The sequence below is a fragment of the Lepidochelys olivacea genome (genome assembly GCF_965140295.1).
Source record: "Lepidochelys olivacea isolate rLepOli2 genome assembly, chromosome: 8".
NCBI classification, from domain to species: Eukaryota; Metazoa; Chordata; order Testudines; family Cheloniidae; genus Lepidochelys; species Lepidochelys olivacea.
Window position 1 is genome coordinate 12,227,118 of NC_140418.1, and position 27,724 is coordinate 12,254,841.

At 42.1% G+C, this 27,724-nt stretch overlaps 1 protein-coding gene across 3 annotated transcripts in view; it reads right to left on the bottom strand.

The window, feature by feature from the left end:
- The window catches only part of DDX46 (DEAD-box helicase 46), a 39,996-nt gene extending 12,556 nt beyond the window's left edge, over positions 1 to 27,440 (bottom strand). For 2 of the 3 annotated variants that reach the window (XM_084636761.1, XM_084636759.1), the window contains exons 1-14: positions 27,295 to 27,440; positions 19,682 to 19,870; positions 19,127 to 19,261; positions 15,472 to 15,568; positions 14,005 to 14,170; positions 12,866 to 13,017; positions 12,442 to 12,555; positions 10,902 to 11,067; positions 10,272 to 10,392; positions 9,733 to 9,908; positions 8,571 to 8,692; positions 7,567 to 7,645; positions 5,505 to 5,587; positions 3,905 to 4,069 (exon numbers count right to left, since the gene is read on the bottom strand). In XM_084636761.1, the coding sequence (XP_084492887.1) occupies positions 3,905 to 4,069; positions 5,505 to 5,587; positions 7,567 to 7,645; positions 8,571 to 8,692; positions 9,733 to 9,908; positions 10,272 to 10,392; positions 10,902 to 11,067; positions 12,442 to 12,555; positions 12,866 to 13,017; positions 14,005 to 14,170; positions 15,472 to 15,568; positions 19,127 to 19,261; positions 19,682 to 19,870; positions 27,295 to 27,311 (1,782 nt within the window). In that variant the 5' untranslated portion in view covers positions 27,312 to 27,440. The remainder of the gene's footprint in view (positions 1 to 3,904; positions 4,070 to 5,504; positions 5,588 to 7,566; positions 7,646 to 8,570; positions 8,693 to 9,732; positions 9,909 to 10,271; positions 10,393 to 10,901; positions 11,068 to 12,441; positions 12,556 to 12,865; positions 13,018 to 14,004; positions 14,171 to 15,471; positions 15,569 to 19,126; positions 19,262 to 19,681; positions 19,871 to 27,294) is intronic. The other variant, XM_084636760.1, reaches the window with a different exon arrangement.
- Positions 27,441 to 27,724: the final 284 nt, after the last annotated feature.

The window sequence follows — 27,724 nt, forward strand, 5'->3', positions numbered from 1 at the left end:
GTGGGGAGCTAGACGTTGTGGGGAATGGTGTGGTAGGTGGTGAAGACGGAAATAAAGACATGCCAGTAATAGAACAGTCAAGGTTTCTGGACATAACCCGTGGATGAAATTTCTCTCTTACCTGACCTGTTAAACAAAAAAATTACACATTGAAACATTTCACAGCACCACCATTATCCCCATTTCCTTATAACAAAATGTACGGGAGGAGCACTTAGGAATCACGTAACAATCATGTGTCCTAGTGGAAAGACCACTGGATGGGGGCTTTCCCTAGCTCTGCCTGCTGGGTGACCTTGGGGAGTCACTTCACCTCTCTGTGACTCAGTTTTCCATCTGTAAAAGGGGAAAATGATGTAAAGTTCTTTGAGATCTACTGATGAACAGCACTGTATAAAAGGTAGGGGATGGTCACTGAAAACTTACATCAGCATAGCTACATCTCAATGGTGTGAAAACTCCACTCCTCTGTGAGACGTAGCTATGCCAACCTAACCTCTGGTACGGGTAGCACTAGATTGATGGAAAAATACTGTCAATCTAGCTATCACCTCTCAGGAAAGTGGATTAACTATAGGAAGGGTTCTCCCATCGCTGTAGTTATTGTCTACAATGAAGACACATCCTAAGGTCACATCGACACAAGTTTACAGTGGCATAGCTGTACCGCTGTAAGACTGCTCATGTAGTTGAGTTATGCCAACAGGAGAAAGCTCTCCCATTGACATAACAAAACAAGCAAAATGAGTGGTGGCAGCTATGTCACCAGGAGAGCATCTCCCGATGACACAATGCTGTGCACATGAGGACTTATTCCGGCAAATTTATGTCACTCAAGGGTTTTTTTTATTGTTTTTTTTTTTCCACACCCCTGAGCGACAAAAGTTTTGCCAACATAAGTGCTAGTGTAGACATGGGGTAAGAATATTACCTACTCACAGCAGCATATCAACTGCAAACGTAGGTGAGGACTAACTGACCATTAACTCCTACCAACAAACATTTTTCTTTCGGTTTAAAAAAAACCTAGAAATTAAATGGCAAAATGCTTCATTAATGGAGAGTTACGGTTGTCTGGTGATAGATATTCTGGCAGGGCACAAGCTAAGTCAGCAAACTCAAACCAGGAAATATAGAGTTACGGTAAACACCCTCTGACGCATGGCCAGAAAGGGTTAAACATCCTGCAAAATAAAATAGCCCTCAAAAGACATGTGGGGAGATAATGCTTGTGTTTTTACATATGTCTGAGTAGGGTACACAGTGTAATCAACAGTCCCTATCTATGCTGTATTATGATAATTCAGAGATCAAAAGAACATCCTAGCATTTAAATAAATTGTAAAAACGGGACATCTTGGTATTCACCTCTCTTTGAAATATACTGTGAATGGTGGAGGAACAAGCAAATTGCCTTATGTTAATTCTATAGCTAAGTACTGGTGATGGACCACCTTCAAAGTCATCTTAATTACCTTTTGTTCCTGGAGAAACTCCCAACTTGTCAAAGAGGACATGAAATTGTATAAAAAAATCCTTGGGTCCTGATTCTGTCTTCCCAGTTATGCTGGTGCACCCGGAATATGATATTTGGACATTGGACTATAACCTATTAACTGAATTCTGAAGGAACTCTTTGCAACTACAAAGCTCACCAACTGCTATGAATCTAAACCTCAATTAACTGAACTCATGTCTGTATGCATATTGATCTTTTAACAATTCTCTCATTTTTTAATAAATTTTAGTTTAATTAATAAGAATTGGCTGTAGTGTGTATTTGGGTAAGATCTGGAATATTCAATAACCTGGCAGGTAATGTGTCCGATCCTTTGGGATTGGTAGAACCTTTTCTTTTACATGATGAAATAAGATTTTCAGGAATCATCATATTTGACCTAGGTACCTGGATGGAGGCCTGAGGCTGGATCACTTTAAGGGAACTGTGTTGTTTGGACTTCTGAGTAACCAGTAAGATAATAAAGAAGCTGTTTTATGCTAGCTTGGTAAAGCTAAGTACTGGAATATCCACCAGCTTTTGGGGATTTATCTGCCCCATTCTTTGCAGTTCACTCTAATTGAGTGCCCACAGCTGGCCCCCACAGGGACCCCGGTCACACCCACTCAGCCTTAACTCTGCTCTCTGAGGAATGCCCCACAACACACACTCTCCCCGCCCCACCCCACCCCCCGTAATGGACAGGTACAAACTGCACGTCCCTTACACGGAGTCTATTCCACCGACAGACTACTACATTTGTAAAATTTAACAGCAACTTCAGACTCTTTTGCAACTCCTTCACACTTGCACACAAGATACCACCTAAACCTATACTTTCCCCTACCTAATCATTAAATCCACAGACTGCTCTCCTATCCCATCTCCCTGTTGACAATACCCACAACAAGAAGACCCCAGGGCCTGGTTACTGGCACAACCTACACAATTTCATATTGCAATGATGTAGACTGAAACCTCAAGGTACACATGCACCTCTTTCTTCTGATAGCACACAAGCTGCCCCAGTTTTTTCCTCCACTATTCAATACAGCTACACATAATGCAGGGATTGCAGCTGAAGGGCATGCTGACAATTTCCAGTGGCTATTGCTACCTCCAGGGGTGCAGAGCTAAGGCTAAGTGGGCATTTACCTTAACTCTATTTCCTGGTTTTCAGAGGTTTCAATTGTGCTGAGTTTGACGTTCTATCACTAGGCAATTTGAACTCTGCATTCACCAAGCTTTTTGCCATGTAACTGCATTAGTACTCACTAATATACCTTATACATTGCTACAGAAACGGTAATGTTCTAATGAAAAATGGCACATGAAAGAAGACACTACCGAGTAGCGCAGCAAAGCGACTATTTGGCAAGCCAAACTGACTACAAATATAACTTCATACTTATCCATTGATTTGGGCTGCAATTATTCGGCAAGGCAATTGTTTTCACATTCAGAGAATGTGGCCATCAGAGATAGGGCAGGATAATAAACATTTGATTTAAGCATTCCATTATAAACTTTTGAAAGCATAAAAACAAGAAAGGCCACAAATAAAAAACACACTTTAACGTAGCAATTCCTTTTAAACCCCTTTAAGCAATACCTTTGTTTGAAGAAAAATACCATTATACTAGGATTTAACTGACAAACCATAAGATATTACCAGATCAGCAGGATGTTTGAAAATTTAAAGAAACAACTGCACCACCTGCTAAGACCAACAGTCTAAAAATTCACAAGGTAAGAAGCACTTGTACAATGAACAAACTGTGGAACATATACTTTTAAAAAACATTCTTCATTACAGTTGTCATTTCTGAACTTCCATATAATCTAATGTCATATTAACTAGGATGGCAGCTCAGAAATGCCACTTCTTAACTGTAACTGACCATATACATTTAACGTTTTACCCACGGGAGGACTGCTTGCCTCGTGAGAACTTTCATGCTGCTGAGCTAGCCAAAATAGGTGCCGTTTTCTTTTAAGTAGTAGCAAACATTTCTGGAAACCTTCTGTATCTCCCACAACTCATTACACCAAACAAACAAGTTGTATCCCTTGGGCATACATGCAAGGGGGAAAATAATCTTATTTACTGACATAATTTTATCAATAATATGCTGTCCTTTCCAATCAATTACAAGGTAAGTCAAGTAAAACCGATTAGTTTTTCAAGTCAGTGTCTCAGATCATTGTTAACAAATTATTTACTACTTCATTGAGTGAAAGTATTAGAAGGTATTTTTAATGGTTTAAGCCCATAAAAATATCCAGAAGTAAAATAGCCTTTAATATATGATTTTGCATTCAGTATTAAATATGAATGTCTTATCAGAAATGTCTTATCACTAATGAAACAAAAAGATAAAAAAGATGCAGCCATGCAACACTCACCACTTCTTGTTCCACATCAGAACAGACAACACTCCTGCCCCCAACTTGTACCTCAATTGGCTTATTCAGAATTCGGCGAGCTAATGCCTCCATAGCTCTGGGGAAGGTGGCAGAGAACATGACTGTCTGACGATCAGGTCTGATGTTGTCTACAATGCGCATGACCTGGTTGAAGAGTAAAATTACAATTAATACCAAAAAGTGTTCTACACAAGACGGAATGGACTTCACAAGACTTCACGCTTGCCTGTCAGTTTAAAAACTAAGGAATAATGGCTTTGCACGGAATATAAATATAATTTTGCAAGTTTTATCTTCTGGAGTCTGTGTATGCTCACTGGAAAAGCAGCAGAAATTGCTGGACGCAGTAGAACCACTACAGAAAAGGAAAAGGGTGGGATGTTGTAGTGCTGCTTTGAGGCACAACACAAGCCTCACAGTCCAGGGGAACAAGGGTGGTGGCCTTCCCAACTCTGGAGGAATAAATGTCCCTTGGCATAACCTAGAAGCCTCAAGCTGCCTGTGAATGGGGGCCTCACCACCGAGATTCACTGTATTGCTATAGTCCTGTCATTTCCAGGGCTTATACAAGGAGATAATGGAGCCTCTAAGGCAGCGGGCAACAGCCTTACAAAATGCCTGCTCTGAGGGAACAATCCCCAGCCAGCTATGGGGCTCCAGAGGGGTTCAACAGTCCATTCCAGGTCTCTAAATCAACAAATATATAGAAATATATTTATTGGGAGAAAACCACACATGCTTTCTGACATAGACAAGAGGTTACTGGGTAACCCTAAAGTATGCCATGATTAAGGCTATGATTTAGTCATGGGTATTTTAAGTAAAAGTCATGGACAGGTCACAGGCAACAAACAAAAATTCACAGCCTGTGACCTGTCCATGACTTTTACTAAAAATACCCTTGACTGAATCTTCGGGAAGGGGAGGCAGGCGCTGTTCACAGGTAGGGGGCGGGGCCAGCAGCAGTACCGTCTGCCAGAGGCCAACAAACACCGGCTGCTCTGGCCACCCCCAAGACCACTGCTCAGGCGGTCCCTGGGCCAGCTGCCCTGGCCGCTGCTCAGGCAGTCCCCGGGGCCAGCTGTCCGGAGCTAGCTGCCAGAGAAGCAGCCAGCACAGCTGGCCCCAGGGCTGCTCCAGCAGCAGCCGGTGTGACTGTTTCTGGGCATGCCTAAGCAGCTGGCTCCAGAGCCATCTGCTTTGACAGCCCTGGAGTCATCCACACCGGCCGCTACAGAAATCATGAAGGTTGATGAAAGTCATGGAATCCATGACTTCTGCAACCTCTGTGACAGACACGGAGCCCTAACCATGATCAAAGCAAAAACTCAGTCAGCTTACAAACTGTCACCCAAAACCAGCACGCCTTGCTGACCAGGGGCTGGTAGTCTCATCATATGACAGCATTGATAATATGCAAGTTTAATCGAATTAGTTCTCCCCCTCTTTACCTGTGCCCAGCCAAATCCTTTAAGAAAGAACAATGTGCTGAAGCCTAGTATGTCCTAAAGTCACTTCCATTGCCATCTCTCCTTCACCACTACAGTCAAAACTTAAAATCCACTGTGCCATTCATTACCTGAGGTTCAAAACCCATGTCAAACATTCGGTCTGCTTCATCCAGTACAACATATGTAACTCTGCGAAGGTTTGTCACCCGACCTGTGAAAAAGGAGAGAGAAAAAAAGAGGAATCAATATCATACAGAACTCTCTTTCCCCTCAGGAGTAATTTTACGTAAAATGTTAAGTATTCTGACTAGCTTCTAACAAACAAAGTAAATTAGGGTGGGTTTTTTTGTTTTAAGGAATTCAGCATATGTGTTTTAAATTTCTTGTTCTAACGACATATACATTCTGGCAAATGTGTAAGGATGCACAAGGCCCTTTATTTTGTCAAACTCTTCTTGTGCGTACCATCATAGGGCCAGAAGAACCTGTAAAATTCAGAAAACAGCCCTCGCCAAAACACATCATAAAACTAAGACTGAGATGAAGCAACGAGCCACATCAGCCATTATCTGACAGCGCCACCTAGGAAAAAACATATTAGAGATTACAGCGCATGTGTGGAAGGCAAAGTTCCAGTTCTAACTGATGAAGCCTCACAAAATTTCCCTCTATATTATACTCTGCAATGCCTCATTGGATTTAGAAATAATGATTTGAGGATAGTAGTAATTAATTGCTAATAGAATAATAAAGTGTAACCAACATTTTACTAACAAACATATGCATATTAAAACCTGTCTATTAAACCCGCCAAGATAAAAAGTAACAAGAACCCCAGTCTTTGGTACAAGTGAAATCAAAGCAAGCAAAAAGTTGTACATCTGTACAAATATCTCATTTTGAAATGGTCATGGATAAACAAGTTACTAGCCTTCCCAAGCAGCAGAAAAAGGCACCCCTTAAAGAGTGAATATAAAAACACTGAGAGGTGGAGAAAAAAAAAAAAGGTGAATTAAATAACATTATCTTTAAAAGATGTTGACAGAAGAATACATTGGATTTCAAGCAATAATAGAGATAAAAAATATTTCTTAAAAATCTACATATTTAACATGTTAATATTTGCATCCCCAAATAATAACTCTGCAAAATTATTTGGGAACAGCATTAATGTACCTACCTTTGACGGTTTAAGTCTTGGAAGCCCAGTTCTATAAGTCTTGAAGGAACTTTTTCCACAGAAGTTAAATAATGTCAACAGTTTATTAGTGGTTTGATGTGGAATATTTTAATAATCAAACGTTGTCTAACAAGCATGCAATGATTACAGTAAACCAAAGCCTCTTAAAGCTGCAGTATCTCATTTTAACCTACCCAGGTATTTGATCTGGGAAGACACTAGTTTTAATTTTTTAAACATTTTAAATAGAAGGTCATTCAGGTAACAATTTTTGGTTTTTAGCAACAGATAAAGGCAAAGTCTTCTGTACAGCTAAGTCTCTTTTATGCAAAAGTGAACTGCTGTTAAATTGTGCTAATGCTGAAGATCAGTTATTGGGCAAAGGAAAGTCAAAATAAGCAAGCATTACATAAATAAGCCTTTCTTTATCTACAGGCTTGTCTACATGGCAAGTTAATCCGCAGCAAGCTCGGTTGTGAATCCACAGCACACCAGCTTGCTGAACAGTAACATTCCCTATGAGTACTGCTACAGCACACCGAAAATGAGAGCAGCTTGACTCACTGGTACTTGAAAGCATAGAAAGCCTTTAGGATTTTCAGTGAGCGACAGCAGTGCTGCATGGGACATTACGGCACAGCAAGTTGGTGAGGTGTAGATTCACAATCTAACTTGCTGCAAAGTAACTTGCCATGCAGACAAGCCCTAAACCACCTAAGAGTACCAGAAATCTGGAGTACAGAGTTATAAACTGACTGCACATATAAACTCTTAGAAATTCTTCAAGCATGTTACAATGCCTGTCCTTCAAAAATGAAGCTAATAATTGGAGAGCCATTTTCATTGCTGTACTTTCTGAAATGCCACAAACAGATATCACAGCTTCAAGAGATGTAAATAAAAACCAGAAGACGTTTTATAAAAAAACAACATGATTTCCTGAATTTGTTAATTAGAATTACAAAATAAATATATAAAAATCTCTCTAAAGGAATGAAGTTTCTACTCACCATTATTAGCTGCTAACATATCAATCATACGTCCAGGTGTGCAAACAATAATTTCAGCACCTCTTTTTAGTTCAGCAATCTGATTTTAAAAACAATAAATTAAATTTAACAAACCATTTGAAGTTTTTATGGATTGAATGATTTATGTAATTTTTTTCATTCACTGTGATTAACCATTCATATTTAACTATAAGTTACAACAACATTGGTAGAATACTGATTATTTATTTCAAGATTTTGTTTGGCAATTTCCTTAGTGTTTGGAAATTACTTTTTAAAAAACAATGATTTATGAAGACCTGGAGTTGCTACAATCTGGAGCAGAGCACACGAAAGGGCTAGGATTCCTACATAACTTAGCGTTCGTCTGTATATTATAACAAACCCTACATATTATGGCAATTCCTGTAGGGATCTTAAAATATCTCTACAGCTGTGAATATATTAAGTTCTATCACATATGGTTATGGAATTTATAAATTCTGTCGTTTCCATTGGTTAATAAACACTGCATAACTTCAAAGTTAATCCATCAAGCTTTATGAAAATAGTCAAAAAGCATTACTCGTTAAAGACAAACCAAACTAAAAGAGTTCCTCGGCCTTCTTTTTTGAGATAGGAGATATCAAAAAAGTTAAACTTTTTGGAAACAGGAAATCCTTATTTCAAACTATCATATCCCACAAAAGCTTTGCTTAATTACCACCAAACTATATTAAAAAAAATATTGTCAGACATATGGGCCATACATGAGAAACTTCGAACAGATTGACTGACTTCTGGCAACATATGCTTGCGTGCACGTGCAAAGGTGGTAGTGAGGGGAAGTCAAAAGCAGGCTTTTAAAAGAAACCTAATTGCTACCAAATCTCCAACACATAGAGAAAAGCAAAAATGAAAGTTCAGAACTAATATTGGATTTATGGGAAAACACCCACCGAGCAAAGCTGGTAAATGACGGATGTTCTGTGATTTCTGATAAACAAAATATGCTTTAAGTGTACCTGTTCACTGATTCCTGTTCCTCCATAGACACAGACAACTCTAAACCCAAGTGTCTTTGAGAACTTCTTACATTCCTTGGTAATTTGTAAAGCCAACTCTCGAGTCGGGGTCATGATGACAGCTAAAAAACAAAGATATTAAAACAGTAACCACAAAAAATTTAGGAGACGCTGATCCTTTACATGGCAAAAATCGAACCTTTATGGTGAAGTTTAAACCATCTCTTTTAGACTAACAAAACTGTACTGTATAAATTATTATCTGTTCATTTAAAAAACATTATTTCAAGAGATCTACAGTAGCTGAGGCTGCCCTGGAACTAAAAAATAAACTTGACCATAGTTCCAACACCACCCTGAAAGTAGAATAAATGATAAATTCCTCCTTTCAAGTATATGGAAATGTGTAGTTGAGTGGAAATGCAAATGTTCCCAAGTACAAACCATACAGCAAAATACATTTTTGTGACTCATTGTGTTGGCAGAACCTTCAGTGCTCACTTTAAGAAAAAAGCCTCTCAGGGTTGACGTACAGTCATGAAATACATGTTCCTCCAACATGCCAAGAGAGGAACTGAAGGCCCCTCTGCAAATCTTATAGAAGCATATAAAGAAATATCTGACAAAACAAATTGAGAATTCTGTACTTCAGGTCTTAAAATGAGTAAGAGGACTTACACTGACTGTTAAAATCATGCATCAGCCCTGTGCCAATTTCCAATGAAAAATCAAAGGGTGCAAACTTCCCTTTCATTCTTCCTAACAAGTAGTTCTATATAAAGAGATATAGTAAGCAAAAAAAATCCCTCAATGTACATGAAACAGATGTACAATTAATCTATTTGCCGAATCAGAGCTTAAAAACAGAGCTGTGCCAGAAGAAATGTTTGTGGTAGGTTCTGTGGCATCATCCCAGAGCTCATTCTACTTTCTGGCAAGGGGAGATCAGCCCCAAAGTTACACACTGATAGAGGGAATTTATATCACGCACAGAGTTCTATCATCACGATATATCCTAGCCACAACTAGTGCATTTAAACACAGTTCACTAGAAAAATCAAAATCAACACAGATGTTTAAATTATGGTATCCAAGACTTTGAAATTTATCCCCCCCCCCTTTTTTTTTAAATCTGTCAATATCTGAAAACAAAGATTTGTACCTATTGGACCTTCTCCTTCTTCTAATGACCTCTGATCCATGATGTGTCTGAACATAGGCAACAGAAATGCAATGGTCTTTCCACTTCCTGTTTTAGCAATGCCAATCAAGTCACGTCCACTCATAATTGCTGGTATAGCCTGAGTTTGGATGGGAGTGGGCTTTTCATAGCCATGTCTCAAAGAAAGAAAAACAAGTACTGTCAGGAGCAAAAAAGGATTTCTCATAAATTGGACATAATCCTGATGAAAAGATTTACATATTCTACTTGAGTGGTAGCTTTAGTTCCATGCAAAAATACAGCACAACAAATACAGAGTGGAGAAATGTGTGTTATGTAATTAGTGGGGAAGAATAGTTTATAATTGCCCAGAAGAGCAATCCTGAGTGAACACCTTAATCTAGATAGTTGGTATACATAGTACCATACAATGAGAATATGTAAAACAAATAAGTACCTGGCCTGAACACTCCACAGTCTAACACCACAAGGACACAATGGAAACAACTGATATTTCGGTTCATAAACTGTTCACTTACTTCTTTAGTGAACTAAGAATCTTCATGGAAATACCACACTGTACCCAGGTTTTGATTGGCTTCGGGCAGCCTTTTCCCTTGACTACAATTCCCTCCATTTCCAGCCTGTATACATTTACCTCTGAAAAAAAACACTATGGATTAATACACAATCAATCAAACTTCAAGTGTTTCTCTGCTTTCTTATTCAAAGTCTACTTGAAATGTACTGTCTCTGAACATGATGCAACAGATTTTAGCTAGCTACAGACACAGATGCTGAGTATGTAGAAAGTGTAGTGAAAAACTTTCAGTGAGCAGGTCACAAGTATAACTAAATGGAAAGTAACAGTACATCAATAATACTCACTGATGGGGTGATTCAATCTCCCTCCCCCACCTCCAGCCTGTCAAATTGCACCAAGAAAATTCCCTTGCACGCTTCAATTCCCTTCTGTAACTAATAGGGTTGCTGCTTTATGTCAATGACTCAAATTATATGTACATCCCTTTTCGATGGTCCACAGAATTTTGGCTTTATGTCCAAAGGATAAGACCTAAAGAACTCACTGGTGTCATGCATATCTAAATTTGACAGACATTATCTTCCATTAAAACTACCCTACAAAATTAATTTTTATTTGCCATTACCATCTAGGGTCATTTTAGCCAACTCTGGAACTTCAACATAGAAGTTTTTCCTGAAGGGCTCATATTCTATCTTTCCATGATCCACTGGTTCCAACAGCTTCCTCTGTTTGGTCTGATAGCCTGTCAGGGCAGTCTGAAGATCAACTTCCTCCTCTTCTGATGAATACTGTACAGATAATAAATCAAAAATATATTCAGTGACAAAAACCCTCTTCAAAGGTTTGACTTTTCACTGACATAGTAATGGAACATTATTGAGTGGGGACATTTATCTCTTCCTATACTGCACCAAAACCATCTCTGAGAGGGAGAATTACTTTAAGCGTCAAGGATCTCCCTAGTTTTACATACATTCATTCTTTTGGGAACTTCCCCTCTCACCACTCCCCACCTTTTCTCCAGCTACCACATAGTTTTCACCAATCTTAACTGACATCTGGAGAGCACTTGCCATCTAGAACTAGTCAACAGTGATTCAGGAAAAAAAGAAGATTCTCATGCAATGGAACTTATCCAGCCTATTCAATTGCCAGTGCAGAGCGGAGAGATTTAAAACCTATTTAAGGCCTAAAAACCACAGCACCTTATATGATAATCGCTTGATATCCCTTTTCTCGAGTGTTATGGGAGTAGTTTGGACACAGGATGAATTGCTCTGATAAGCTTGGACCCAATAATTGTGCAGGGAGGCTATGCAAGCCCCCCTGCAGAGTATCAACATTGCATATTTATTTCATACAGCCAGTGTAAGACAAGTTTATTAGTTGAGTTTGGAGTGCTACCTAATAGTTAGAAGCACACGACTGGGAGTCAGAAGACAGGCATTGTATTCCTGTCTTTGCCACACTTGCTGTGTGACTTTGGGCAAAAAATCAGACCTCTTTGGCTCCTGTTTCTCAATTTGTAAAAGGAAAATATCTACCTCCCTGGGAGCAGAGATACTTAACTCATTAATGTTTGTGAAGTATTTTGAGATCCTCAAATTAAAGGCACTTTAAAAGTGTGAAGATAATTTAACTATAAACGTAAGACCCAGATTTTTTATAATTAAACATATGCAAATGGACATGTAACTATTGTGACTGAATATGTGGGCTCAGTAGCTACATACATAAATGACCACTTAGATGTTCAACTGGTCATTCACATGCAAAACTGCCATGACTGAATACATAATTTCAATAACTGTATATAAATTGTATGTGCACCAAGTTTAGACATCCACACATCAACTCAATTATATTAAGACGTTATCAACCTAAACAACTTGATCCATTAATTTAGCTTTCATTAATACCATGTTGTCCTTACACAAAACCATGCGAGCTGCGGTGTTTTTTAAATTAATCTGTGTCAGCTCTATTTTGGCCATGATTCAACAACATACATAAGCAAATGCCAAACATTTAGCATGTAAGTAGTACCACTGAAGCCAACAGGGCTACTTGTGCGCTTTAGTACTTTGCTGAATCATGGCCTCTTTTTGCAAGAAAAACGAACAGCCCATTTCCACAATAAACACCTAAGACTTTTCAGTTACCTCCATTGCATCTTGGTCATTCTCCATGAGCTCCCCTTTCTTCTTTTCTGATTCCGCAGCTGCCTTTTTGGTTGTCACCACGGTTACTACTTTGGTAACAGTCGGCCCAGATTTCTAATAAAACAGTTAAGGAAAACCATTATACTACCACAGAGAGCATGGAAACGCACTACGCAAAATGTACAAATTCTGTATACTCCTGAGTGGCTTTGCTCCCACTTCCTGAGATGAGATTTCCTCAGGGTTAATATCAAACAGCTGATTTGGGGAGATAAAAGGTTATGGACAGGTAGGCATTACATGTAGTTAACCTCTTGTCTGTTTGTATCATTTCCCTCTTAAAATGTGTTCTTCAATATAATTTTTCCTATATTAAAATGCTAACACTACTTAAAAAAAGATAAAGACAAGCTTAATTTTTTACCTTTTCACTCCCACCTCCACCTTTCACACTTCTCATATTAAACTTCTTGACCTCTTCTTTAACTTCTTCCATATAAGCATCCAGTGGATCTAATTCTTCATCTTCAATCTCCTCTGCTTCTTTTTCCCCTTCTGCAGTCTCCTCCTCGTCATCTAGTAGGACAGAGAAATATTTTTGTTTAAATGAAAAACATTTGCGCTTATGAACTCCAAAATCCTTATTTTTTCCTGCATTTCGTACAATGCAGTTGTACAGAACCCTGAAAAATGTTTATAAAGCGCATACAAATGGGGGTGGAGGGAACGACACTACTGTAAACTTACAGAACAAAGGTGAAGAACACCATGAGAATAGAAGTACACCCTCTCTACAGGGGTAGAGCCAGCCACGGGGGAAGAAGAGTATCTTGGAGCAGAAGGGATGGGAATCTTCTTATGTTGTCTAAGGGTTTAGTCACCAGTCAGAGAAACCATGGAATCAAAGGCCACCCTTCCCCATTGATACCACATGGGCACTTTCCCTTCCCCTTGGAAGCGGAATGTTCCCTGAAAGAAGACACTCAGTCTGGAGACGCCAGGGGAGCCAGCATGCTCCCGCAGCCTGCAGGAGCTCCTCTAATGCCAGGAGTGGTCATTTTAAAAGACTCCTCCTCTCTTGGGGAGATGTCAGGATGGAGATTCTCCACAAGGGTTGTGAGGAACTGGCTGTATTGAGAGAGGTCATCAATAAATGGGCAATTTAGCTAGGATTTTAGTGGGTTCAAAATAGCAGTTACAGGTTCCCAGAAAAGCACTGGGTCCACAAAAACATCCAAAGCCTAGGTGAGAATTTTTTAAAAACTGGGAATGAAGTAAGAGGGAGAAGAAAAGAGTGTTAACATATGTTGATAAACTACCATTATGTCCCCATAACTGACCTGAATAACTGCACAACATTATTGCTCTATCATTTGTCCTCTCTTTCTCCTAATACCCCACCAGCTGTTTGGGACCATGAAGAAGTCTAGATTTCATCATTTTACATTTCATTGAAAAATAACTGAAGTTTTAAAATCAAATATGGTAATTAAAAGCTGGGTTTATAACTACAAAATGAAGCAATTATCTGTTAATTGTTATATAAAAATATTAAGGAAATACCATCATCATCTTCTAAGCTCCATTTTTTCCCTTGTTTCATCTCTTCAATTTCTTTTTTCAGTTCTCCTATGTTTTCCATAGCCTTCTTGCGCTGTTCTTCCCTCCATTTCTCCACTCTCTCTTTTCGTTTTCTCATTTCCTCCTCAAGTTTGTTCTGATCAAAGTTCTATGAGAACAAACAACCAAACTAAAAAGTTATGAATTATTGGCCTGACTCTGCACTTCTTTATACAAACTCCTCTTTCAAATCTATGGGAGTTTTGTCTGAGGATTGCACAATATAAAACACACTGCAATACAAGTTTAACTTAATATATCTCAGGTTCACTCTATAGTGACACAAACTACTATACTTGCATGAGCGAGGTGACTAAAATAAAGTGAAATGCAGTTATCTGCCTTTCATCCAATGCCAGAACTTGGTCCTAGGGATCTACATTTCTAAATAAATACTCCTAAACACGTCAAACTTTCCTCACCCTCATAGGGAAAGTATACAACAGCAATGATTCTCAACCATTTTTTGGTGCGAGACCCTGAAAAGCCACCTTGCAACTCGCTATTTCCCCAAATTATTTGTGTCAGAGCAACAAGCTATGAGTGGATTATAACCAATGAGTCCTAGGCAGGAGTTCTGGTTGAAGGTGCATGCATAGTTGACTGGATTTGGTGAGGATGCTGGTTTGCTGGCCTGTTGCTGACTCCTGCTAGACTGGAGGGTTTGTCATGAAGCACAGATTCCCCTGCCCCAGAGCCAAGCATTGTCTGTGTATTGGAGTCAAGTATCAGGGCGTAGCCATGTTAGTCTGTATCCACAAAAAGCACAAAGAGTCGGGGGGCACCTTAAAGACTAACAGATTTATTTGAGCATAAGCTTTCATGGGTAAAAACCCCACTTCTTCAGATGCATGGAGTGAAAATTACAGATGCAGACATAAATATACGGGCACATGAAGAAAGGCTTGTGTGTTGGAGTGCTGCTCTAGAACTGGATGAAGCAGAGGCAAAAACAGAGGAAGCAAACCGCTCCTTCCCTTTCTTCCCCCTGACTCCTGCTAGGTTCTAGTGACCAAAGGATATTTTCTACATAAAAATGTATTTAGAAAGCACTTGACCTGAAGTAAGATTGTAGGCATTTCTAAACTCATCTAACCCTCCACAACCAGCAATCAGTGGGATGTGACACAAGTGACCCTGCACAATCTGCCTGAAGTTTGTATTCTACAGGCTAAGAAGTCCTGCATTAAGGGAAGAATGTTTCTTCTGTCAAGTGGTAGAAGCACACCCATTGTAACAGAAGTCTATGCTCTATGAGGTTCAGACCTAAAAAAGGGATTATCTAAGGTGATTTTTTAAAAATACAGTAAACTATATCTAAAGTTCTAAAATAAATTTATCATTTGTAACAGCTAATGTTTAAAATACAATCTTCTGATATAATCTTCTCTCATTGGTCAGTATACATACACTAACATCTTTATCCTTTTCTTCTTCTTTGTCTTCTTTCTCTTTTTTCTTTTCTTTGGAAACTTCCACACCTTCCGTCTTTTCTTTAGACCTTGATCTGAAAGATAAGATCAAAAACGTATGTACTGCATCTGCATGCTAAACAGACTGTTCCAGCTTTTCTTGGGAAAGATATGTGTGTGCTGAAAGAAAATGTAATTCACAGATTTTTTTAAATATCTTGCAGACTATATTTACTTCCCAGAGAATCTCTTCATTTCATGGACATACTTCCTAGAAATAACAGAGATGCAAAAATCTGTTAGGACACATTGATTCATATGCTCTAGTTCTGTTGTTCTCATTTCTTTATGGGAGGAAGTTGCAGACTTCATTTCCAGAAATACTTAGAACTGATACTCTCATGGTTCCAGAGTTTATTTTACACCACCTTGAAGATAGCTATTGGAACAGAGATACTCAGAAATTACTGTCTTTTGCACTTCTAATACCACAGGGATCTAGCACCTTCCCTTGTAAGTCTGAGTGCCCCTGGAGGATTTCACTACTGGCTGAAAAACATAAGGACACCTCCCATCAGGAAAGGCTACCTACATAACTTGATCCAAAACCCATTTACATTTATTACAGATTTTACTATTCCTACCCCCTCTAGGTTAGATGCATCTATTTTTTATTAAACGTGTGGCTAACCCATGATAATACATTTAAAATTCACTTTTTAGCTAAAAAAAAAAAAAAAAGTATTAAGCTTTTTTCATAGCCCACAGGGCTATTTTAATGCAAACCATATGTTTATTTTACAAGATGTTATGTCATTCCAACTTCTCTGAATACAATTTTGTGATGTTTTGATTAAGGCCCCGGGATAGTCATCAACCTCCTTATTCTATATACACGTTAATGGTACAGTTTACCTATACAGTACTGCTTTTCTTTAAACTGTGCAACTTCATTGTCTGGTTATGATTATAATTGAAAATTCAGTTTAAAATGTATTTAGAAATCACTTGACCTGAAGTAAGATTTTACACATTTCTAAATTCAACATTAAAGGGACCTCAAACTGCACCTTTTTGTTAAGTCTAGTTATTAGTCATCTTATTTGATCATAAACTCATACAGGTAGGGTCCCTGTCTACTCCATGTTCTCTACAACGCTGAGCATGCTGACAGCATTCAGCAAACACCACAAATACAAAGCGATGGCATGGTATAAGCATATTTCATGGATTTCTTTGAAGTGTTATACTATGCACTTTATCTATTAGCATAAATATTAAAGAAATCATTGTAACATGTACTTGACTTGTATTTGAGTATGTAGCTTTATTTAATATCCTCCATTATAGTAGTAATATTTAGAAAATGCAGCATTCTTATCATCTCAGATAAGTGGTTTTGATCTTGAACACAACAAGCAATTTTGAGGAAGAGTAACCATACAAAATGTTGTTTAAAACAGTACCCTTTGTTCTTGATTTCTGTGAGCCTGCGTTCAACAGCAAACACCACATACTGAATGGCTTTGTTTGTTTCGCTATTTGCGACGTAGCCCAGATCAATGCAACTTGTGTTGTTCTAAAAACTCCTCATATGTATTTAAATATTGCACTTGATATTAAGGCCTGGAGGCAATAAGTCAGGAAAGCCATGCACATCTCTGGCTTTTAGAAGAAGGATAATATTCAGTGAGTGCAGATGCACTGCCTAAACCTTATGGTTTGTTCCCATTGCTTAAAAGCTCTTTTCTAGATCTAAGTAGCAACATATCCTATATTTTATTTATTATTATTTACATTAGCGTAGTACCTAGGAGCTCTAGTCATGGACCAGGACCCCATTGTGCAAGGTGCTGTACTAACACAGAACAAAGATAGATTGTCAGCTCTTTGCGACAGGAACTAAGTGTAAGACGAGACAACAGATGGATACAGGCAGACAGAAGAGTATAAGGAAGGAAAAAAATAATATTTTAAGTTCTATAAATGCTGTTTTACATATTAGGAACTCTCATGCATTTCACTGGAGGAATAGTTCTATTTCAGTAATACAAGAAAAGACCTGAATACACATAAATTTAAAGTTAAGGTAGTGACACCTACCAAAAAAAAAAAATTCACACTGACCCTAATATATTTAAATCATAGTTACTTCATGTTTTGTGTCACACCTCTGTGGAAAGGATGTGTTAAAGGTGACCTCTAGCACAGCTGACACTCATGCGGCGTTTTGAAAATGTAACTCTTGTTGAAGAGTTTTTTGTTGAAAATACTGTGGCTAAATCACGTAATGCCTCTTAGAAAATTGAGTGATAGTGTCATCCATTGTTCTTATCACAAGATTTATTTAAATAATTTTAATATATTAATGTCCCCCAAAACCTGTGTAGGCAGCAGACCTTCTTGTAACCAGTGTTTGCCCCATGCCAAGTGCCTCCATCTGGGAAGTGGTGCTCTCCAGCACTGTGGGTTGTATTGCTGGCTCTGCCGTGAACTTATAGGGTGTCCTCTGCCAAATCACTTAAACTCTTTGAACCTAAATTTACTATAACTATATTAGAACTCAGCGGGTTTTATGAGACCTAATTAGTAGTTATAAACCGCTTTAAATTTCTGGATGACAGTAAGCTGACTTTTCACTTACTAAAGTCACTTTTGTGCATGATTTCCAAATGATGCACTGAGTCCCTGCCTACCCTGCCCCCATATGTCAAGTACATGTTACAATGATCTAGTTGAAACAAACTAAGATCAACATCTAAAGATAAGCCTTTTTACCAAACACACAAGCCTTTTTACCAAATCTATTCAGATTTTCCAGAAAGCTTGTTTTATTCTCCTACAGGGATGGAGAGCTTTACAAAAACAAAAAGGGACAAATGTCCAGCAGGGAGAATATGAGCGTGAACTTCTGTTTCTAGAGCTGAAAGATTAACCTAATGTTTGATCTAGCTCCCAATCTGGGCATTTTGAATTTGAGCAAAATTCTGCAATGGTGAAAGTTAATCATCTCGCAAATGATGATCCAGGAACAGGCATAAATAGCCTAAGATGCTAAAGAGACATTCTGTGCATTTTCACAAGTGCAGAGGGTGATGATGACAAGGCATGTAGCATAAAAAAGGGGTTGCACTTAGGGATGTAAATAGCATGTACAAAAAGTAACCATTTAACCTATTAAAATTCTACTGGTTAAAAGGTTAAATGTTTAGCTGAGGAACTAAGGATGCGGGGGGTTCTGCAGTACCCCCACGTTTGGGGCCCCACTGGCACCCGGGGTCCCACCTGGCCACTGGGCGGCAGCAGAGTTTAATTGTTAAACGAAACCGATAAGCATCAAGCTTATCGGTTAAACTTTTACATCCCTAGTTGCAGTCAGCTACTTGGGTGAGAAAACCAATGTTATTTTCCAAATGTGTATACACACTCACACAAAAGTTCTCCTGGGAAAAAGCCTTATTATGCCAAGGAACATGGTGAGGAATATTTTTATTCCTGAAAAAAAGATTTACAGAAATACTGGAAAACCAATTTAATATCTGATAAATCTATCTGGCAACTATATCCAATCTCCATATAGGAAGAGACTATAATCTATAAATCTTCCCATGTCTAGTTACTGACATAGTAATCACAGCTGTGAATGAGAGTACCTGTTTTCTGTTTTCTTGCTCTTGCCAGGACTGGTGGACCGGGACCGTCTACTTCTGCTTCTGGACCGTTTCCTCTCTCGACTGCGTGATCTTCTTCTCTCTCTGCTCCGTTCCCTCTCTCTACTTCTTGAACGTCTGCCACAGAAGCAGAATTGGCTTATTTAGTATTCTGCACTTATGGCCATTATTTTAAAATATAAGAGTATATGAAAACTGAGACATTTTGGTTTGGGGGGGAAACATTAACATAAATTGGTCTGTTAACATGGGAAAAAACAATCTTCAGCAAAAATCTGCAAAAGGAAGCCAAGATCCATTAAGGCTATGGACAGGGTTACCAAATCCAAATTACAGCAGCTTGTCACAAGCCAATAATTGAAATTAAGTATACTATGTACTACTTTACCTAAGTAAAACCTATTACAAAAGGCAGATACCAACACCAATCGTACAGAGAGGAACATCAGATATTCATAATAAGATAGCTCAGACTGACTCAAGTCAAGTCTTATTTTCCAAGAACACATACATTTCCTGAGATTTTACGACTCATACCTCAGGCGCTTCCTGTCCCTTGACCGAGATCTCCTCTTGTCCCTACTGCGTGACCTCTCACGCCTGCGTTCTCGATCTCTACTTCTAGAACGTCTGTCTTCTCCACGTTTTGCTCTTTTGTCAGCCGGAGATCGACTTCTAGAGCGGCTACCGGAACGTCCACGTGATGTGGAGCGCTTCCGATAATGTCTGTGTAGTTGCAAATTCACAATAAAAGAATCAAGATGTATAGAAGAACACTTTGCAGTTTAAAGGTACTTTAATCACATTTAGAACAGAAACCATAAAAAGGAAAGACCAGGTCTTTTTTTTTAAGATTACAAAAAAGTCTTTCCTGGTCTTGTATAACTGAACTAGTACACACACATATGCACCTACTGAGATACTGAAGTTAGCTGGAAGAAAAGGAGGACTTGTGGCACCTTAGAGACTAACCAATTTATTAGAGCATAAGCTTTTGTGAGCTACAGCTCACTTCCTCAGATGCATATCGTGGAAACTGCAGCAGGCTTTATATATACACAGAGAATATGAAACAATACCTATTCCCACCCCACTGTCCTGCTGGTAATAGCTTATCTAAAGTGATTTCCAGCACAAATCCAGCTTTTCTCACCCTCCACCCCACCACACAAATTCACTCTCCTGCTGGTGATAGCCCATCCAAAGTGACAACTCTTTACACAATGTGCATGACAATCAGGCTGGGCTATTTCCTGCACAAATCCAGGTTCTCACATCCCCCCCACCCCCATACACACACAAACTCACTCTCCTGCTGGTAATAGCTCATCCAAACTGACCACTCTTCAAGTTAAAATCCAAGTTAAACCAGAACATCTGGGGTGGGGGGGTAGGAAAAAACAAGAGGAAACAGGCTACCTTGCATAATGACTTAGCCACTCCAAGTCTCTATTTAAGCCTAAATTAATAGTATCCAATTTGCAAATGAATTCCAATTCAGCAGTTTCTCGCTGGAGTCTGGATTTGAAGTTTTTTTGTTTTAAGATAGCGACCTTCATGTCTGTGATCGCGTGACCAGAGAGATTGAAGTGTTCTCCGACTGGTTTATGAATGTTATAATTCTTGACATCTGATTTGTGTCCATTTATTCTTTTACGTAGAGACTGTCCAGTTTGACCAATGTGCATGGCAGAGGGGCATTGCTGGCACATGATGGCATATATCACATTGGTGGATGTGCAGGTGAACGAGCCTCTGATAGTGTGGCTGATGTTATTAGGCCCTGTGATGGTGTCCCCTGAATAGATATGTGGGCACAGTTGGCAACGGGCTTTGTTGCAAGGATAAGTTCCTGGGTTAGTGGTTCTGTTGTGTGGTTGTTGGTGAGTATTTGCTTCAGGTTGCGGGGCTGTCTGTAGGCAAGGACTGGCCTGTCTCCCAAGATTTGTGAGAGTGTTGGGTCATCCTTTAGGATAGGTTGTAGATCCTTAATAATGCGTTGGAGGGGTTTTAGTTGGGGGCTGAAGAATGCTGAACTACAGCATTTGCTCAAGAAACTTCCTGAAAAAGCACAAGATCAAATCCGCACAGACACACCCCTGGAACCCCGACCTGGGATATTCTATCTACTCCCCAAGATCCATAAACCTGGAAATCCTGGGCGCCCCATCATCTCAGGCATTGGCACCCTGACAGCAGGATTGTCTGGCTATGTAGACTCCCTCCTCAGGCCCTACGCTACCAGCACTCCCAGCTACCTTCGAGACACCACTGACTTCCTGAGGAAACTACAATCCATCGGTGATCTTCCTGATAACACCATCCTGACCACTATGGATGTAGAAGCCCTCTACACCAACATTCCACACAAAGATGGACTACAAGCCGTCAAGAACACTATCCCCGATAATGTCACGGCTAACCTGGTGGCTGAACTTTGTGACTTTGTCCTTACCCATAACTACTTCACATTTGGGGACAATGTATACCTTCAGATCAGCGGCACTGCTATGGGTACCCGCATGGCCCCACAGTATGCCAACATTTTTATGGCTGATTTAGAACAACGCTTCCTCAGCTCTCGTCCCCTAAAGCCCCTACTCTACTTGCGCTATATTGATGACATCTTTTCTTACAACTACAATACCCACCTGCAGAAGTAAAGAAACAGATTGATAGAGCCAGAAGAGTTCCCAGAAGTTACCTACTACAGGACAGGCCTAACAAAGAAAATAACAGAACGCCACTAGCCGTCACCTTCAGCCCCCAACTAAAACCCCTCCAACGCATTATTAAGGATCTACAACCTATCCTAAAGGATGACCCAACACTCTCACAAATCTTGGGAGACAGGCCAGTCCTTGCCTACAGACAGCCCCGCAACCTGAAGCAAATACTCACCAACAACCACATACCACACAACAGAACCACTAACCCAGGAACTTATCCTTGCAACAAAGCCCGTTGCCAACTGTGCCCACATATCTATTCAGGGGACACCATCACAGGGCCTAATAACATCAGCCACACTATCAGAGGCTCGTTCACCTGCACATCCACCAATGTGATATATGCCATCATGTGCCAGCAATGCCCCTCTGCCATGTACATTGGTCAAACTGGACAGTCTCTACGTAAAAGAATAAATGGACACAAATCAGATGTCAAGAATTATAACATTCATAAACCAGTCGGAGAACACTTCAATCTCTCTGGTCACGCGATCACAGACATGAAGGTCGCTATCTTAAAACAAAAAAACTTCAAATCCAGACTCCAGCGAGAAACTGCTGAATTGGAATTCATTTGCAAATTGGATACTATTAATTTAGGCTTAAATAGAGACTTGGAGTGGCTAAGTCATTATGCAAGGTAGCCTGTTTCCTCTTGTTTTTTCCTACCCCCCCACCCCAGATGTTCTGGTTTAACTTGGATTTTAACTTGAAGAGTGGTCAGTTTGGATGAGCTATTACCAGCAGGAGAGTGAGTTTGTGTGTGTATGGGGGTGGGGGGGATGTGAGAACCTGGATTTGTGCAGGAAATAGCCCAGCCTGATTGTCATGCACATTGTGTAAAGAGTTGTCACTTTGGGTGGGCTATCACCAGCAGGAGAGTGAATTTGTGTGGGGGGGGTGGAGGGTGAGAAAACCTGGATTTGTGCTGGAAATCACTTTAGATAAGCTATTACCAGCAGGACAGTGGGGTGGGAATAGATATTGTTTCATATTCTCTGTGTATATATAAAGCCTGCTGCAGTTTCCACGATATGCATCTGAGGAAGTGAGCTGTAGCTCACGAAAGCTTATGCTCTAATAAATTGGTTAGTGTCTAAGGTGCCACAAGTCCTCCTTTTCTTTTTGCGAATACAGACTAACACGGCTGTTACTCTGAAGTTAGCTGGATTACTTTGCTATATATCATTGAAAAAGTCCTAGAGAGGTCACACCACGAGAGCACAGCTCTTTGTGATAGCATCAGAATCCCAAGAGGAGTTTACTATTTAGTAATCCATCAATTTTTATATTCAGGAAAAAGGTTAAAACTGTATGTAAATATGTCTCATATTTTATAACACTAGGGCAATCTGCCTCAGTTTATATCTCAGTTCCAAAGAGATACTATAAAACTCTGTTCAAAAAATTGTGTGCAAGCATGAGCCTGTTTGGTGTAATGAATAGGGCAGTGGACTGGAGTCAGGAGATTTAGATTTTCTTCCCAGCTCTGTTACTAACATGCTGTGTGACCCTGAGCAAATCACTTCTTCACCTCTCTGTGCCTCTGTATTCGCCTCCAACCTTTTGGTCAGTTCTGTCTATTTAGACTGTAAGCTCTCTGGGAAAAAGACTGTCCCTCCAGCATTTGTGCAATTTGCAGTGGGACTTGGATCTTGGCTGGGCCAGTAAGCGCTTCTCTTATAAAATCACATGTGGCCACAGAGCATGTTTCAAGTTGGCAGCACTATCAACAAAGGATACAAACTGTAATGAGCAGAGGAGTCCATGACAAGCATCTTTTATCTTAGGATTCAAAAATGCTCAAATTTTATAAACTTACACCTTTAACAGACACAGGAATCATTACATCCATCACAGAAATGCAGATACCTCTGAGTGAAACATAACAATGTGTAAACACCATATTACATTGGACAACAATTCAAGACAAAAAAATGAAGACCTGAAATAGCAGGGATAATTTACATACACAGCATCTCATAACTGAGTTGGAAGTTTCTCAGGACACATAGATTAACACTCAGCTATCAGGGAAATAGGGGTATGTCTCCACCATGGAGACTATACAGTACCAGTATAGCTATGTCTATGCTGCCAGGGCTGTGCTAACGCAGCCTACATCAACAGTAGAGGTTTTTCTGTCAGTGTAAGACACCCCCTCAAATAACATTAGCTGCGGCTAATGTGAGGCCACAGTCTTCTGTCACCATAGCTGCGTCTACACTGAGGGTTATGTAGGCATAGCTACGTCGGTCAGGGGTGTGGTTTTTTCACATCTCAGAACTATGCCAATATACCTTTCAAGAGTAAACCAAGCCAAGGAGTCATGAGACCTACGCTATGTCTACCAGGGGTCAGGACCCTATGGCACGCGTGCCAAAGACAGCACACAAGCCAATTTTTAATGGCACACTGCTGTGCCATTAAAAATCCTGCCCGCTCTTCTCCACCCACTGCTCTCTCCTTGCGGGGCAGGCAAGCTTCCCCCTTCCCCTGCCTCTTCCCCCAGTGTGCTAGGTTCCTGCCCCTCCTTCTCTCCCTCCCTGCGGCCAATCAGCTGAGGGCCCTTGCTAAGGGGCCCTTGCTATGGAGGGGGAGAGGGAAAAGCAAAAGCGGAGCCGCAGCATGCTCTCTGCTCCAGGGACCTTGGGGAAGAGGGTGGAATCGGCATGTCCCCTCCAGCCCCCTGCTGTGAGCTGCTCAGGACTGGGGGCTGGGAGCACACCCAGCCCAAACCCCCAGCCCTGAACCCCCCCACACCCCAGCCCTGACCCCTGCACTTCCCCACACACACTCCCAGCCCTCTGCCCCGACTCCTGCACCCCCCACACACTCCCAGCCTCCCCCCCCCAACCCATGCCCTGACTCTTGCACATCCCCATCCCCACCTTGAGCACCAAACAGGAGCTCCTGCACACACACCCCACATTCCCACCTGCACCCCTCGCACCAAATGGGAGCTGTCCAGGTAAGAGCTTCACACCCAAACCTCCTGCCCCAACCCCAAGCCCCCTCCCTCATTCTAGCTCCTGGCCACACCCTGCACCCCAACCCCCAGCCTGCTCCTTCACCCGCAGCCCTGTTCTCAGCGCACTCCCAACCTCATCTAGGTGCAGAAAGAGAATGGCTAGAACCAGGGAGAGGTACCTCCTCTATGTGGACAGAGCCGGGACACCAGACCGGCAGCGGGCTGAGCGGGGGCAGCAGCCAGGATCCTGGCTGGCAGGAGCAGGCGGACAGAACCCCAGACCGGCAGCGGGCTGAGCAGCAGCGGGCTGAGCTGTTCAGCTGGCCGCCGGCCCCTTGCCCCGGCCGCCGGCCCCTTGCCCCGGCCGCCGGCCCCTTGCCCCGGCCGCCGGCCCCTTGCCCCGGCCGCCGGCCCCTTGCCCCGGCCGCCGGCCCCTTGCCCCGGCCGCCGGCCCCTTGCCCCGGCCGCCGGCCCCTTGCCCCGGCCGCCGGCCCCTTGCCCCGGCCGCCGGCCCCTTGCCCCGGCCGCCGGCCCCTTGCCCCGGCCGCCGGCCCCACTCAGCCCACTGCCGGCCTAGGTAAATGGAACCCCAGGCCGGCAGCGGGCTGAGTGGGCCAGTGGTGTAAGATCACCATTTTAATTTAAATTTTAAATGAAGCTTCTTAAACATTTTGAAAACCTTTTTTACATATGACAATGGTTAGTTATATAATATATAGACTTATAGAGAGACACCTTCTAAAAAACGTTGAAATGTATTATTGGCACGCAAAACCTTAAATTAAAGTGAATAAATGAAGACTCGGCACACCACTTCTAAAAGGTTGCCGACCCCTGGTCTACACTATAGGCTTCTGCCAGCACAGAGGTATCATCCTGAAGCAACACAGCTGTGTCAGCAAAATACTAAGTGTAGACACAACTATACTGGCAAATCTGTGCTTTTACTTTTTTCGCTTGGGGGTGGAGGGGGGGAGAATTACAACAAGCATGAAAGCTCACACTAGTAACAGCGCTTTACCGATATAAGTATACTACACCAGCAAAACACTCTGCAAGTACAGTATGCCAATATAGCACTCCTAGTATAGATGGGGTTTTAGAATTTAATCCCATAGATTTGTTGTGTTCCCTTGAGAACCTCAGTTTTGGCACCTGCAAAAGAGTAATATCTATCTATCTCACAAGTAAAGTATTATTATTTAAAGAAATCTGATAGCTCACAGCACAACCAAGTATGGTAGAAGCAGCAATGGGAGCCACATAGTTCTGGAGGAAGCTACTGAAACAACTAATGTGATGAAAAAAGGACAAAGCAAAGAGTCCAGAAGCATCCAGTGCAGCCCACCCTCTGTGTACACTGCTCAACTCAGAGGTATAATCTCCCAATATCATTCATGGGTATGGCTTGAGTTAGGTCAGTTTTGACATGCCTGCCGTTCTGACCCTTCTCTGATGGCACCACTGCATTCCGTGGAGTGTGGGTTTGTCTTCATTGAAAAAAACAGGTGCACTCATGACATCAGGATAGCCTACCTCTGTGTAAAGTCCCATTAGAGGCACCACACAAATAGTTTTTGTCTCGATATAGTTACTCACAATGTCAATCCTATATCGCCCCCCCCCCCCACGAGCTGTCCTTCACCAGCTACATCAAGAGAAAAACGGCAATGCCTCGTCTCCACTAGCGTCTCAACGCTCAACGAGACGATGCACTTCACGGACGTTAAAACCCAGCACAAACCACTCTCATTTAACACGTTTACGGGACTGAATCCCCCACAGTGCCGTCCATCATTTTGGTACACGCAATCTGCTCCGCTGGGCTGCAGACGAGAACCACCACCACTTTCTACCCCTGCGCTTGCCCTGAGGGCTTGAAGCCAATCCATCCCCATGGTTTTTCTCGGGAGAAACTGGGGGGGGAAGGGAGTGCGGGGGGTCATTAACTGGCCGGAGATTGGGGAACATCCGAGCGGGGGGCAGGCAGCATCAGAGCCATGTGGACCGGCGATCAGAGCCACTCTCTCTTCAAGACCTGGGGGCACGAGACCTCGCCGCGAGCTCGCCGCGAGCTCGCCGCTCCCCCTCCCACCCCCGCGGCGGGCCGAGGTGACGCCACCGCTCGGGCCTCAGAGCCGCGGACACCCCGCTCAGGCCGCACGCGGATCTTCTGGAGACAACACCCCGTACGAGGCAACCCCTCTGGGGGCGGCGGCTCCCTGGACGCTCCCCCACAGCCTCGACAACGGCCGGCTCCTCCCTCCAGCCCTGGGACCCCCACCGCCTAGCACGCGGAGGGAGCCCGCTCCCCGGCTCCTTCAGGCCCCGGCCCCAGCTCCTCGGCGAGCCTCCCCTCAGCTCGGTCCCGCCGCGGCCCTTTGTTCCCGTGGCCGGGCTGGAGCCACCCCGCTGGGACAGTGGCAGAGCCGCTCCCGCCTCCTCACCTGGACTCTCGGCCCATGGCTGCTCCGGGCCCGGGCGCGCGGAGCAGCAGCGGCGGCGGCCTCTGGGATTCAGCTAGATCCGGGAACCCCTACGCAGCTGCCGCCATTACGAGCCCGTAGCGCGGTGACCAACGAGAGGAAGGAGCGGGACCGGCAGCGGGAAGCTGCCCGCCCCACGCGTCCCCGGGATACAGCGCGCCCTGGCGGCTGGAGACGGGCAGTGCGGCCTGAGGCAGTGCAAGGAGTGCACTCTTTGGGGAAAGGGCGCTTTCTCTCACACCGTGCTGCACTCATCAGCATCCCTGCCACGGCAATCAAACCTCGGCCCAGCCCAGAGTCCCAGGCAAGGTCCTTTATGGAGGCTGCTGGGAGTTGGAGGGCTTGGGCTTGGGTTGGGTCTGGTCTACATAGGGTGACCAGATGTCCCAAT